Source organism: Gorilla gorilla, chromosome 5 (genome assembly GCF_029281585.2).
Source record: "Gorilla gorilla gorilla isolate KB3781 chromosome 5, NHGRI_mGorGor1-v2.1_pri, whole genome shotgun sequence".
In the NCBI taxonomy this organism is placed as follows: domain Eukaryota; kingdom Metazoa; phylum Chordata; class Mammalia; order Primates; family Hominidae; genus Gorilla; species Gorilla gorilla.
The window spans coordinates 195,511,230-195,525,322 of record NC_073229.2 but is presented as its reverse complement, the minus strand read 5'-3'; the positions used below and the strand labels follow the sequence as shown (position 1 = coordinate 195,525,322).

General features: G+C 34.7%; 1 protein-coding gene across 4 annotated transcripts in view; it reads right to left on the bottom strand.

The window, feature by feature from the left end:
• LOC129534553 (solute carrier family 35 member F5-like) overlaps positions 1-14,093 on the bottom strand; it is a 40,020-nt gene that overhangs the window by 9,512 nt on the left and 16,415 nt on the right. For 2 of the 4 annotated variants that reach the window (XM_055392012.2, XM_063708020.1), the window contains 4 exons: positions 11,227-11,314; positions 8,229-8,293; positions 6,048-6,152; positions 1,999-2,158 (listed from right to left, as the gene is read on the bottom strand). In XM_055392012.2, the coding sequence (XP_055247987.1) occupies positions 1,999-2,158; positions 6,048-6,152; positions 8,229-8,293; positions 11,227-11,314 (418 nt within the window). Of the gene's footprint in view, positions 1-1,998; positions 2,159-6,047; positions 6,153-8,228; positions 8,294-11,226; positions 11,315-12,417; positions 12,500-14,093 lie in introns of those variants that run through there. The other 2 variants (XR_010134432.1, XR_010134433.1) reach the window with 1 other exon arrangement.

Sequence of the window (14,093 nt, the reverse complement as noted above, 5' to 3'; positions counted from 1 at the left end):
AAATACAAATATATAAGTATAAAAAGCTCAAAATATTTTATGCTATTTTCAAGATCTGTTTGCAGATATTATTCAACTTTGGGTGTATAGCTTATATTTCATTAATTTTTTTAAAAAACTGTTGAACAGTTATTACAGTTTTGTGATGATTTGTAGATAACAAAGAAAACAGCATTATTAACATTGCAGGACAATACTTCACACATAGACTTTAAGGAAGTGATAAGCAAACATGTGATTCTGTCACCAGGCAAAAATATCTCACCTTCATGAACACTAAAATCATGTGTTACTCTTTTGATTTGGCTTGGCATAAAAAAAGAAAGACTTGAATATTCTTAAAAAATATTTTCTTGTTGTTTTCCATTTTTCTAACAATTGTCCTAACCAAAAGCTAAGTAAGCTCTTTATTTTCACCTTGAATTATCAATGTGGGTATGAAATTTTGAAATATCTATCTGCATACAATTTTGTTGAATTGAAAGAAAATATTACACCCAATGGAGACAGATGAGCCATTTATAAAGACTGATAATTTGGTCATATAAGGAGAAAATGAATTATAAGCCAAGATAAAACCATAATGTATATCGTTAGGACTACAAATCCATGGAAGTTATAGGCAAGTAAAATCTAGCTCAGTATATGTCAGAATTAATAATGCTGTCCTGCAATAAAAGGGGCTATCTCTCAATAAAGTGTCACTAGAAGTAATGAACAGAGGCTGAACAACGAGTCCTTATTGATGAGGTAAAGGAAACAAGTACTTGTGGTTCCCACTACTTAGCTGCTCTGTGAAAAGAGCATTCGGGGTCAAATACAGCATATGTTCTTGGATGTTTATCATGCAGAGTACTATAATAAAAAACCTGGGAGGTAGAATTATAAAGCCTGTTTGACTTAATCCAGCTGTTAAGGTGGATCCAATTTAGCTAAAGGCTAAAGCCTTTTGTCATCTGTTAATAGTTAAGGTTAAAAAAATCGAGTATCTAAAATGTACATAACTAAAGATGAAAAAATTAATGAGCAAATGGATTATGATTTTAAAGAATTTTAGATCAGCAAAGGAGTTTAGATAAGAACATAAATTACTACAATACAAAGTAAATCTTTAAGTATTACACAAAAGAGAGTGATATGGGGGATACCAAGAAAATAGGTATTTCTTAACTGGGCAGGGAGACACAGCACTATAGGCAGAGCATTAAGGAAGACTCCACAAAAAAGTCTATTTCTGTTACAGTCTTTTGCAAGGGAAAACTAGTTAACAGTTTCAATGGGTATGTAATAAAATTCATTTTATTCACTTATGTTTTATTCATTCTATTCATTTCAAATTTCTATTAAATAAAAATAGGACTAAGTATAAAGCTCTGTTATTTGAAAGGTCTCTCAAACTCCATACATGATACTGTCTTCAAACTATTTTAAGTTTATTATCGCATATCAGTATATTGGATATACAGCATATCAAAGTATGTTAACATCTCAAATCAATCACAGTTTAAGGTTTACATATCTGGCTCACCCATATGAAAGGTCCTGAAAATAAATAAAACAAAAACACCTATGAACAAGCAAACAGATATTCCAAAGCCTCTTAAATAAGCACCATCTCCTGGATTCTCAACTAGAACTCATGCACTCATACTTGGCATACATACCTCATATGCTTGGATATCCATTAGATAATGACTACTTTCATTTGCATAATACTCCACTTTCTAAAACATTTTTACAGATTTACACCATTCATATTCATTCTTTCATTCAACAAGTATTTATTGAGCTCCTTCTGTGGACAAGCTACTACTCTAGAATGGGCACACAGAAGTTAAAAAACAAAGTCCCTGCTCTAGTGGAGTTAAAGTATTCAGTTGTATGTGTGTTGCAGAATGGGGTGCACAGGAAGGGCCACCAGCAAACAGACAAATATAAACGCTTAAAATATCCAAAAATTAATCAACTGATAATAATTGGAGAATAAACAGTACATACCACAACCACAGGAACTCTGAGAGTACTGTTCCAGTAAGGCCATTAATGATAATGCACATTAATACTACTTTATTGGGAAACTCGAAGTCCTCAAATCCAGTATAATGAAGTAAAAAGAAACCTGGCCATAAGAGCAGCAGATTAAACAAACCTACAAGACCTGAACATGTATAAAAGAGACAAGAGTTAAAATTGATTTATTTCTATTTTTGAAGCTTATTAACTCTAAAATCAAAATTAGATTTTGCACAAAAGCACTCTGGGAGGTTTCCTTAGCTAAAACTTCTGTTGGTTTGTTTTTAAGTCAGTCCTGTGAATAGCTCAACACCATTAAAAAAAAACTGTCTGAAGCAACTGGTGATCACTCAGTTCAACTATCCACATTGTATGGGAGCAACTACTATGGAATAAACCACTTAGGACAACTCAACAAGAAGGGTTGTTAACCTTAGCTACTGATAATATAGTGCCCTAGAACTTAAAAGAAATAACTGGTATGTATGTGTTTGTGTACTCAGCCTAAATTAATTTTGAGGAATTAGATGGTTTGCTCTCTGATTCAATTATTTATGTCCAAAACACTTGTGCTTTGCGAGAAATAATGGAAGAAGGTTCCAAAGGAGATAAAACTCTTGGTTCCTGCATTCCCAGACCTCTAACTAGTTAGTGAGAAAGTATGTACACACAAAGAGCTATTCAACGTATGAGCAAAGTACCACTGACTAGTTATTAAGGAAAGCCATCCCACATAGTGGTTAAGTGTGTGCTCGGCAGTCTGACTGCCTGGGTCCAATCCCAGCTCTATATATCACTCAATAGTAGTGCAAGCCTTATACCTCTTTAAGCCTCAGTTTTCCAATCTATAAGCATAAAATAACATTTAATAATATTTAATTAGGTTTCTGGGAAGATTAGACAAAACACATAAAATATAGCATAGTATCTGGCACATGGTAAGCACTTAATAAAAGTTAGCTAATATTATTATAGAAATTAAGTTTATATATGACTATATACATGTAAAAGTAAAGAATATAAAGAAAAAAGATTACAATTCTATAATAAATTTTGTTGTACTTCCTATACAGTTTATGTCACAAATTTGCTATATGATTTATGTAACTATACAGCTTTCTTAAAAGAAAATTAAATTACAGTAGATATATAATTGATACTTACTATGTCACCTAAATAATAAACCAGTCATTAGGATGCCTAGTTAAATCTTAACAGGGCAGGAGCACCCACTCTCTGTCTGATGCTAAAGACTCACAGCCACCCCACTTCTGTGAAGGGGGGCAAATAAGTCTGCCTTTCCCAGCAAGTTCCCACCCTCCACTCCACCCCATCTTCTGCAGCTCATGACTAACTGATGGAGGCTTTACGAGGCCAGCCATCACGACTCAAGGCCCAGACATATTAGCTGCTCTCCCTCTGCTCCCCGCCTCAGTACCTGCAATGAATTGGGCCAAACCTCAGTTATACTTGTGCGCCACACAGTTCTTTCCCCTTCTCTATCTTGCTTCCTTCACTGCAAGTTTTTCCTTCAGTGAACTCCCCACAAAAAATCACCCACACAAATTCCCCATCTCATATCCTGTTTTAGGGAGCCCAACTATTATGATTTGGCTCTGTGTCCCCACCCAAATCTCATCTTGACTTGTAATCCCCACGTGTCAGGGAGGGACCTGGTGGGAAGTGACTGGATCGTGGGGGTGGTTCCCCCATGCTGTTCCCATCATAGTGAGTTCTTACAAGATTTGATGGTTTTAAAGTGTTTGGCAGTTCCCTCTTCTCAAGTTCTCTCTCTCTTGCCAGTGTGTAAAACATGCCTTGCTTCCCCTTCACCTTACGTCATGATTGTAAGTTTCCTGAGGCCTCCCCAGCCATGCAGAACTGAGTCAATTAAACCTCTTTTGTTTATAAATTACCCAGTCTCAGGTAGTTCTTTATAGCAGTGTGAAAACAGACTAATACACCAACTTACATCTATTGATTAAAAAAACAACAACAAAAGAACACATATACAGCAAGGACACATGACCTAAAATGCTTAAATAACATTACAAAGTTGTTTTAATGAAACACCAAAATGTGACATTACCAAGATCTAAATCTATTTTCTAGTCCCTGAAGTGCTGAGTCTATGAAATCCCACATAAATTAACATCCTTTGACCTAGAGACAAAAGTCCCAATGACCCCACCTATTCCCTCGACTGCCCAGAATCTGGCGCCACATGCCTTTCTGTTCTTCTTCCACAAAGCGAAGTTCCAGCACAATCATTCAGATCTACTCACTGCTCCCTGTTAAGCCTCTGCTCACACTCCCTTGCCTGAAGAGCCCCCAACATCCCAATCCTAACTTCTCCAAATCCTGTCTATTCTAAAGCCCAGGGCAGATCAATATTGCTTTACATATCACATCACATATGAACAGGACCAACACAAGCCACATGTCTATATGCACTCTCCCTAATATGAGTAAATTAAGCAATTTTTCTTGCAAGTTGTCAATGTATAAATTTTTAAAAAGTACCACTGACCCAACCATCTACCTATAACACTAAAAAAAACTAGCATTTTATTCCATTCCAAATAAAATTTTCTATGACTCTCAAATAAAATATCATTAAAATTATCTTTTCTTTTTTAAGAGAAAGCATCTTACTCTGTTACCCAGGCTAGAGTGCAGAGACACAATCATAGCTCACTGCAGACTCGAACTCCTGGACTCAAGTGATTCTCCTGCCTCAGCCTCTCATGCAGCTGGGATTACAAACACATGTAACCAAACCTGGCTATTATGCTATATTTCTTGAATTCTATATTTAAAAAGAATTTAAGCAATCATTCAGCCTCATGGCTTTTCAAACATTTTATTTTTGTTAGTCTTTAGGTACAAGTATTTAATCTATTTTTAGTTTTAAAATAGTTTTAAAATAGTCTTTTTTAAAAAAAAATTAAATAGAAATGCAGTCTCCCTATGTTGCCCAGGCTGATCTTGAATCCCTGGCTTCAAGCAGTCCTCCTGCCTCAGCCTCTCAAAGTGCTGGGATCACAGGCATGAGCCACAATGCCCAGCCATAAGAAAAATCTTTACTATAAATTAAATTCTAATGCAAAATGCTCAACAAAGTAGAGCTGTTCCACAGGTGAAGCAGCAAAGGAGTCCAAGAACTAGACCCCTGCATGCAACTGTATTTCCTTCCAACCATCCCAGAAGCCTACCTATTCCCTAAATCACAGTTTAGAGGCCATTCCTCTAGTCCAATTTCCTCATATTTCAGATGCCTGTGAGATAAATAAAGTTACAACAGCTGGATTCCAGGTCTCCTGACTCCTTGTAAGCTGCACTTTGAACTCTTATCACGGAGCTTCTTTATCTATTTATATTCAGATATCTTTTGAAAGATTATCTTGTCAATGTGTTCTTCATCTGTAGTCCTACAGATATCGCAAGTTCTTTCCTGAACTGATGTCAGGCAAAGGAAAATTTATAAACCATATCCAGAAACTATAATTGGGTAATTTGAGAATGAATCTATGTTATAAAAGTGTCTATGTCTTAAAGATAAAATGCAAATGAAAAGCATTTAAATGGCCCACAATTTTTAATGTACATAAGTACATAGACTGCGACAGCATTAAACATATAATTCGGGGGCAGTCTCCCCAGTCCTTTGCTAACTATTCAAAAATGGCAAAATGTAAAATACAGCAGGTAAACTCTCACATGCTTATAAGAGCATAAATCTGTCCTATCAGTGAGATAAATATCTGACTTGCAGTCTGAAGACATCAATTTGAAAAAAGTGTTAGGAGTTTCTTTCTGTCTCACACTGAGGAGACGGGCACTCCCTCATAGGTGCACAACTATGCAGGATAAAGTAAGGAAAACATTGGGACTGGCCTTCATAATCTTTAAATGGTTTTAAAGAATCATACGGAAGAAAAAAAAAGGCTTCCCTATTCCCTCCAAAAAACAAAAGCAAAACCCTGTGTTAATCATTTAGAGTAAATAGCCTCCCAAGTTACATATATTCTTACCAAAGAACATTGGAATATCCAACTTGTCTTCTCTATATACTTTTCTCTTAATCATAACAATATAGACAGCATAGAGCATGGCTCCAGGAAGAGACCAAATGGAACCTGTAAAAATGGACGTGATTTAAAGCAATCACTCATTAGCTCATTCAATATACGCTTAAAATCCAACAATGTGTCAGATAATATTGCAAGAATATACAAAAGTGAAAAGATATATAATGATATAAATCACCTTTATATTGATATAAAGATATATAATGAAAAGGCATAGCCTACCCCATCCAAGTCTTCTAGGAGTACAGGAAGGAGTTTAATGTGTTAACAAATAAATGCAAAAGCATTCACCTCAATGATCCGACCAAAACCTATACATATTATAATAATACAACTCCAAAGTAACACTTTGTTTTTAATTTAGAAATGCATGTTTCTTATTTTACCCTACATAAACAATCTTGACACCTGGCATTTTCCAACTTAACAAATGTTTTTTTCCATCACTAAGCTGTTGCTTGTATTGTCTTCCTTACCCCCATATACCATTCTTAATATGTATTGCACTACCACTCCCATCTTAAAGGCTCTGTTAAAGTTCCATTTCTTCCACAAAGCATCCTCTTTCTAATCGGCTGTATTTCTGTCCTGTCTTCTGTTTTAGACAATACTTACTATTGTCAAGTATGGTATTAGTTTAATCCCTAGTAGCTTCATTTTATAAATCTCATATTGTTCCAAATCAAGAACTCCTTGAAAACTGCAAACACATAATTTATACTTTTTAATGTTCCGAAATAGCTAACATAATACAGATCTCACAGTACATGAATAATAAATACTGATTCTCTTTATTAACTCTCAAAAACATTTAAACTTTTCTAAACAGCTAAATAATGTTCTGCCAAGTGGTCATATTCAATACTTTAATCAATTATTCAAAAGACGAATGTTTTATTACATTTTTTTTATTATTTTCAAACTTTTTTTAAAGCTAAGGAAAAGCCTGTCAACAAAATCTTGCATACACATGCACATACCAAATACATACATTGTTTTATATACACAAAGCTGCTCTGGGTGAGAAAGAGGTGAGGAGGTTCAAAGCACAGCTCACTGGGTAGTAGCTAGGAATAATTCAGAAAGCATTGTTCTATTCAATAAACCTCAAATATCTAAAGAAGTATTCAAAGAGAAATAATTAATCTAGGTTTATTTTTTATTATGTCTCACTATGCTGCCCAGGCTGGTATTGAACTCCTGGCCTCAAGCGATCCTCCCACCTTGGCCTCCCAAAGCACTGGGATAACAGGCATGAGTCACCATGCTCAGCCCAGCTAGGTTCTGATTACTTTTGTTTTTGTTAAGTCTAAGCAATGGATCAAAATCTAAGTGTTCACCATAGCAGTAACTATGAATCAAGAATCAAGAGTAAATGACAATATTCGTGGGTGAAGATATGACAGCAACAGGAAATTTGTATAGCCTCAAAGTATCCCCCACAAGATGCTTATTACTTACAGTGGGAAATATTAGTAACTTTACACTGGAGTAGGGTGGTTAATTTTAACCACCTTAAAATTAACATTACCAGCAACAGGACAAATCAATATCATGTGCCTTTTGGTAGAATGCACTGATCAGGAAACAATATCACTTCCATTATATTCTTACCAAAAATGCACAACCTCAATTTAACCAAAGCAAATGTCAGACAAATGCAAATTGAGGAACATTCTACAAACCAACTAGGTGGTACCCTACAAAAGTGTCAAGGTCATAAAAGACAAGAAGACTGAGGAACACTTCTGCATTTAAAGGAAACTAAGGAAACACGACAATTAAATGCAATAAATGATCCTGGATCAGAAAAAGAACATTAGTGGAAAAAATGGCAAAATTTGAAAAGGCTTTATAGATAACAGTATCATAATCAACGTTAATTTCTGATTTTTATAACTGTATAATATTTATGTAAGTTGTTAACATTTGAAAAATCTGGGTGAAGGCTATGAGAATTCACTAAACTATTTACGCATTTTTTTATGTTATTTCCAAAGGAAAAGTTCAAAAAAAAAACACCCTGCTAGTGCCTACCCTTCGTACGTTCATCTGTGCACATGAGCACGCACAAGTAACTTTCTTGTTTACTCTAACAGAGAGAATCCAGAGTCAAGTACTTACCTATTGTATCTCTTCCAGCAGATTTTTCAGACCCTGACAGGTTTACCAGTACAACACCTCCAATGCTATGAGAATAACAGTCATTAATGATGAGCTAAAGAATTCTGAAAAGGCTAATCATAAAGATAAAAATTATTTATAAGTGATCAAGACTAATCTCAACTTTGGGTAAAACTATCAAATAATTTAGCAATTTCAATAATAATATCTAACAATATCAATATAATATAGTGTTATATTTGTATTAACTCATTTAATCCTCACAAAATGTACAATATTATACCTTATAAGGAAGTCTTATTACTGCCATTCCCATTTTACATGTGAAAGCTAATACATAAAGAGGTAAGGTAACTTGACCAAGATCACATAGCCGAGACTGAAATACAGGCAGTTTTACTCCAGAGTCCAGTGCTTTTATGTGCTATGCTATCCACTGTCTTTCAGTTAAGAATGAATTAACCAACTTGTCATCCCTTTCCAATCTTTCTTTTGGATTATACAAATATATCAAACCCATATAAATCCACCAGTGGTACTACTCTTGCTTATTGGTAAAATCTAAATTAACAGTAAAACTATCCTTACGTGCTTAAACAATTTCACTAATCTCATGATTTTAGTGGATAAAAATAAGACTGAATTAAGGATGTAGAGATATCAGAGGTCATTCATAAACTCAATTGTTATTTTCTGGGCATCTAATATGGGCAAAGCACTGGGTTACAGAAGTGAACAATACAGATGTGGTTCCTGTCCTCAGGGAACTCTTTACATTGTCTATTTCTATGAATCTTATAAATTGTAACACGTTTTCAAGTAGATGAGATATTGCTAATTAAAAAAAAATTAGCCTAATTCTCTCACCCTGATGAGAAAGACCAGTGTGGCAGTGGGAGAGGAAGATGAAAGAAAATATGTATTCCCTTACGGAAAGATGTCATCAGAACTCAAGTGTAGTCCTCACATTAAATATGCAAACCCTTCAATTAAATCATCACAATTTTCTGTAATAATCACTGTTCATATTCAGATTCAGCTATTATTTATTGAGTATCCACAATATATTAGAAACCAGGGATTTTGTTTCCATTTAAAAGATGAAGATTATGATAATGGCTAAATATAGTGAGCACCTCCTGTTGTGTATCAGACATTGTTCCAAGCACTTTAGAACTTCTACTCATTTAATCCTCATAATAATCCTATGAGAGAAATCCTATTATTATCCCCAATATACAGATGAGAAAATTGGCACAGAAATGTAAGGAACTTGTTCAAGATCTCAAAACTAGTAATGATGGAGATGGGATTGGATTCCAAGTTGTTTGGCTTGAGGCCACACTCTTGTCTCTCAATTGATGAAATGAGATTTCTTTGCTTAGATTCCCTTCAAGATTGTTGCTATGTAAAATTCTTTTTATAGCCTCAGAAATTGAATCTCTTAGTAAAACGCCAATTCAAAACAAAATATTAAACAATGTTTAATACATAATTCTTAAGAACATATACTTACTCAAAAAATTTCTAAGTAACACTTTTTTTTTAAAGGTACAGATAGTAAATATTTTAGGCTTCTGGGCCACATGGTATTGCAATTCAGCTCTGCCTCTGTAGTGCTAAAATGGCCATAGACAATTTGCAAATAGATGAGAGTGGCTGTGTTCTAATACAATCTGATTTACAAAACCAGCAGCTGACCCAACATAGTTTGCCAACCTCTGTTCGTCTACCTACTTTAATGAGAAGAAGTAATGTACTCTGTCAAAATACTTACAAGTTCAATATTTTATATCCATTTCCTTCTTTATCAAGTCTTTATTAGGATACCACGAAGAAAAGTTATAAATTAGCACATATTTTAAATAAAGTTAAATAAAACCTCATTTACTTCTCCAATACAAACATATTTCCCTAATGCAAAAATTTGCTCGGCTTAAAACATTAGTAAGCCATGTAAAAGAATAAATCCCTAGTGGCCATAAAGTCTAAATGATAAATTAGTTGGATCAACCAGCTGCCCATTGGAGCAACCGTGGTTAATTTACCCTTATAACTAAAAAAGAAAAACATTTAATACTAAGAGCTACCAGTCTTCTATGATTGCCCAATACCAGACACTTCATAGCTATTACCACTAAACTTTAAAACAAGGCTGCAAGGTAAAATAGATAATATCATTTTCTCAACTAGGAAACCCTTTCAGAGTTTAAGGAAACTGCCCCAGGGCAAACAGCAGAGCTCTTATTCAATCTCAGCTTTGATAACCAAGAAACACTACTCTCCATCAAATCATCCTGCTACCTTCTCTGATTTTGTTTCATAAAATAAGTTTTATTAAACCAACACATCTTTTTTCAATACTGTCTATGGGCAAAGCCCTATGCTAGGTCTTTGATGACACAAATATAAAACAAGGCTATGGTCTTCAAGGGTTTACAAACCAGTAGGGAAGACAAGACAAACATACACAAAGTTAAATTAAAATATTTAAGTATAGTTATCAGCAACACTCATATTATGCAGTAGTGCAAAACTGCCAAATGAATTATACAGAAAATAACTGAAACATCACCTGAGGCTTAGACAATTAGAGAAAACTGAATGTTAGCTTTCTAAGAGAAGTAGAAAAAGGAGAAATAAAAATCAAAACAAAGAGGGGAAATTGCCTTAAGAAGAAGAAATAGAAACTTGGGAGATTATGAGGATTAAGCTGCCACATTAAGTGTGAACGTCAGTCCAATACTTGATGAGTCTGCAGACACATGAATGGGAACCAAAGCAGCCTTGGGGTTTTCCCTCTGGTTACCCTACCCAGGAAGGTTTAGAAACCTAGTGCAGGATGTGACAGGGCTAAGTAGCATCATGTCCACTTAAAGCCTTCTTTTATCCACATCTTTCTTTGCTCTTACAATACAAACTACCCTGGTGCCACTATCAGAAATTGTAATATTGTATTTTTAAGCAGAGTAAACTAGCTATCACACTATATGCTTACCTTAAAATTACAGCTAATAGTTTAGAAAGGGTAAATCTATCTCCACTCTTACTTGGAAATACTGCAGCAAGGATTAAGGTAAAAAGTCCTATGAGGAGAAAAGAATTTAAAAATGGTACATGAGTTTAAATACTGTCAACATTTTTACTACCAACTTCATTGTTTAAATAAGCAAATTATATACCTACCTTTCAAATTATTTTTGTCACTCTTAACTAAGAAAATGACTGCAGTTAAGTAATGACTAGACTGAAATGTTTAAAGTTCATGCATAAAATAGCCTCCAAACTACACCATGTTTATTTCAACAGTACAGATCAAGTACAGTCCTATTTATTTTAAACTAATAAGAAACTTAAATCTTATTCAGAGTAACAAGCTGACTTCATCATAATCAAGCCTGTGTCCCTAAAGTTACTTTTATAGCTTTAAAAATACTTTTGTCTTCCAGATTTGAAAGGTGATTCAATCTTAAAAATAAAACACCTATCATAGGGCAAATTATAGTTCTGAAATAAGCAATTAAATTTTAGCCAAAGGGTCTAGAAAAAGATCTCTGGAAAGGATGTGTGAAGGGAAAGGCAACTACAATACAAAAGGCCAGCCTATAAAACTGTAATATGTTGTTATATAAAAAATATTGTAAAGTATTTGAAGGAACATAAATAGCACAGGCTAAGGCATGAAACTACAGTCATGCTTAACAACAGGGATAAATATAGAGAAAATGTGTGTCGTTAGGCAATGTCATCCTTGTGCCACCATCATAGAGCATACTCACACAAACCTAAATGGTATAGCCTACTACACAGATAGGCTATATGCTATAAGCCTATTGCTTGTAGGCTACCAACTTGTATGGCATGCTACTGTATTGAATACTGTAGGCAACTGTAGCACAATGGTAAGTATTTGTGTATCCAAACATATTTAAACATAGAAAAGGTACAGTAAAAATACAGTATTATAATCTTATGGGACCACCATCGTATATGCAGTCTGTTGTAGACTGAAACATCATATGCAGCACCTGACTGTATACAGATTAAAAGGCAGTTATAATAGACTAATGTATATTAGAACTAATGTAAGAAGCTATAACAAGATTAAAATGTTGTACATGTACACATATATATAACAGAAATACATACACTGATTTATAATGCAGATTTTTAAAGACAAATTTCTTACTGGAAGTTGAAGATAAAATATTAACTATAGCAACTTGTGTGTCTGAAAGTGCTTCTTGATATGACAAATTTGCCAAAAACCACTAAAGAAAAAGAAAACCAAAGTGAACCCTAATGAAAGACATGTTTACATCTGTCATTACAATTCAGAATTCCCTTTTTTGTTCTCCTCCTAAATACCGTTCTCACAAGATGTTTTAAAAGCTGCTTTGTATTGAAAAAATCACAGGCTCCCAAAAAAGACAAACATTTATAATCAGACCTAAGACCATGCTACCCAATTGCCCTTAAAATTTAACAATAGTTGGTTAACAATTAGCATTCAGGTTTTTTTTTTATGAGTAAAATCAAGTATCAAATCAATTTAAAAATTTGCTTTATCTAGGCTGCATGTAGTGGCTCATGCCTGTAATCCCAGTACTTTGGGAGGCTGAGGTGGGTGGATTGCTTGAGCCCAGAAAGACCAGCCTGGGCAACACAGTGAAACCCCATTTCTACAAAAAAAAATACAAAAATTAGCCAGGCATGGTAGTGCACACCTGTAATCCCAGCTACTCAGGAGGCTGAGGTGGGAGGATTACTTGAGCCTGGGAGGTTGAGGCTGCAGTGAGGCATAACTCCCTCACTGCACTTCAGCCTAGGTGACAGAGAGACCATTTCTCAAAAAAAAAAAAAAAAATTGCTTTATCTAAGTACTGCTGACACTCTGTTAAGTTTATCTAAATCATATTTAAATTTGAGAAAATTCTCCAACATTAGAATATATACAGATGAATACAGCATAATGAGAAATCTATTAAACCAGATGATGTGCATGGATATGGATGGACCTAGCTAGCTAGCTGGATTGAAAAATAAAAGGCTATATTCACTTTGGAAATTTAGAAATGTCCTATGAAAATGATAATTTATTGATTAATTGTGATTGCTTTTCTGAATCTCAGTTTGGAGACACAACCCAAAGAGTTCTCATAACTTTGGATACAGTGAAGGAAGTTTTCCAGCTATCAGGACTTTTTTAAAAAAATTCTTTCTTCTCTTCCACTTATCTAGGTTAGGATGGAGAATAAGAAATAATACTTTTTTTGATGACGGTTGGCAGGATGTGTGTGTGTCCAAAGTTCAGTAATTTTCACTGATAATTCATCCATTTTTTTGTGGATAACACTTTTTTACTATCTGAAACAATGCTACTATGAATATCTTAATTCTAGTACACACCTGCCACCTGGTGCATAAGTACATGAGTGTCACCAAAGCATATACTAAGAGGTAGATTGCTGGGTCAAGCAAACTAAACTAATAGCTGGTTTTTGGTGTCTCTGTTACTTACACTGGTTGACTCGAAGAGTTATTCCACCAAATGACTTATCTCTATTAAGAGAAGGACATCTCTCGATCTCTCTCAGAGCTTGTGGCTGAGTAGTTTTACACTAGTATTTACATTGAAAAGAAGTAGTAGAGACACATGATTGTAGAGCACTACCAGAACGCAGCAGATGGCTGAGAGCCTAGTAGTCTCCATTCAGTCCATACTGTACTCAAGGCTGAAGCCAGAATGAAACTGTGGCAACGTGGTTCTGATTCCATCTGCAATCCTTTGATTTCCTAGATAATTTCACATGCCTATCTAGATAGGTCTCGAACTCCTGACCTCAGGTAGTCGACCCACCTCAG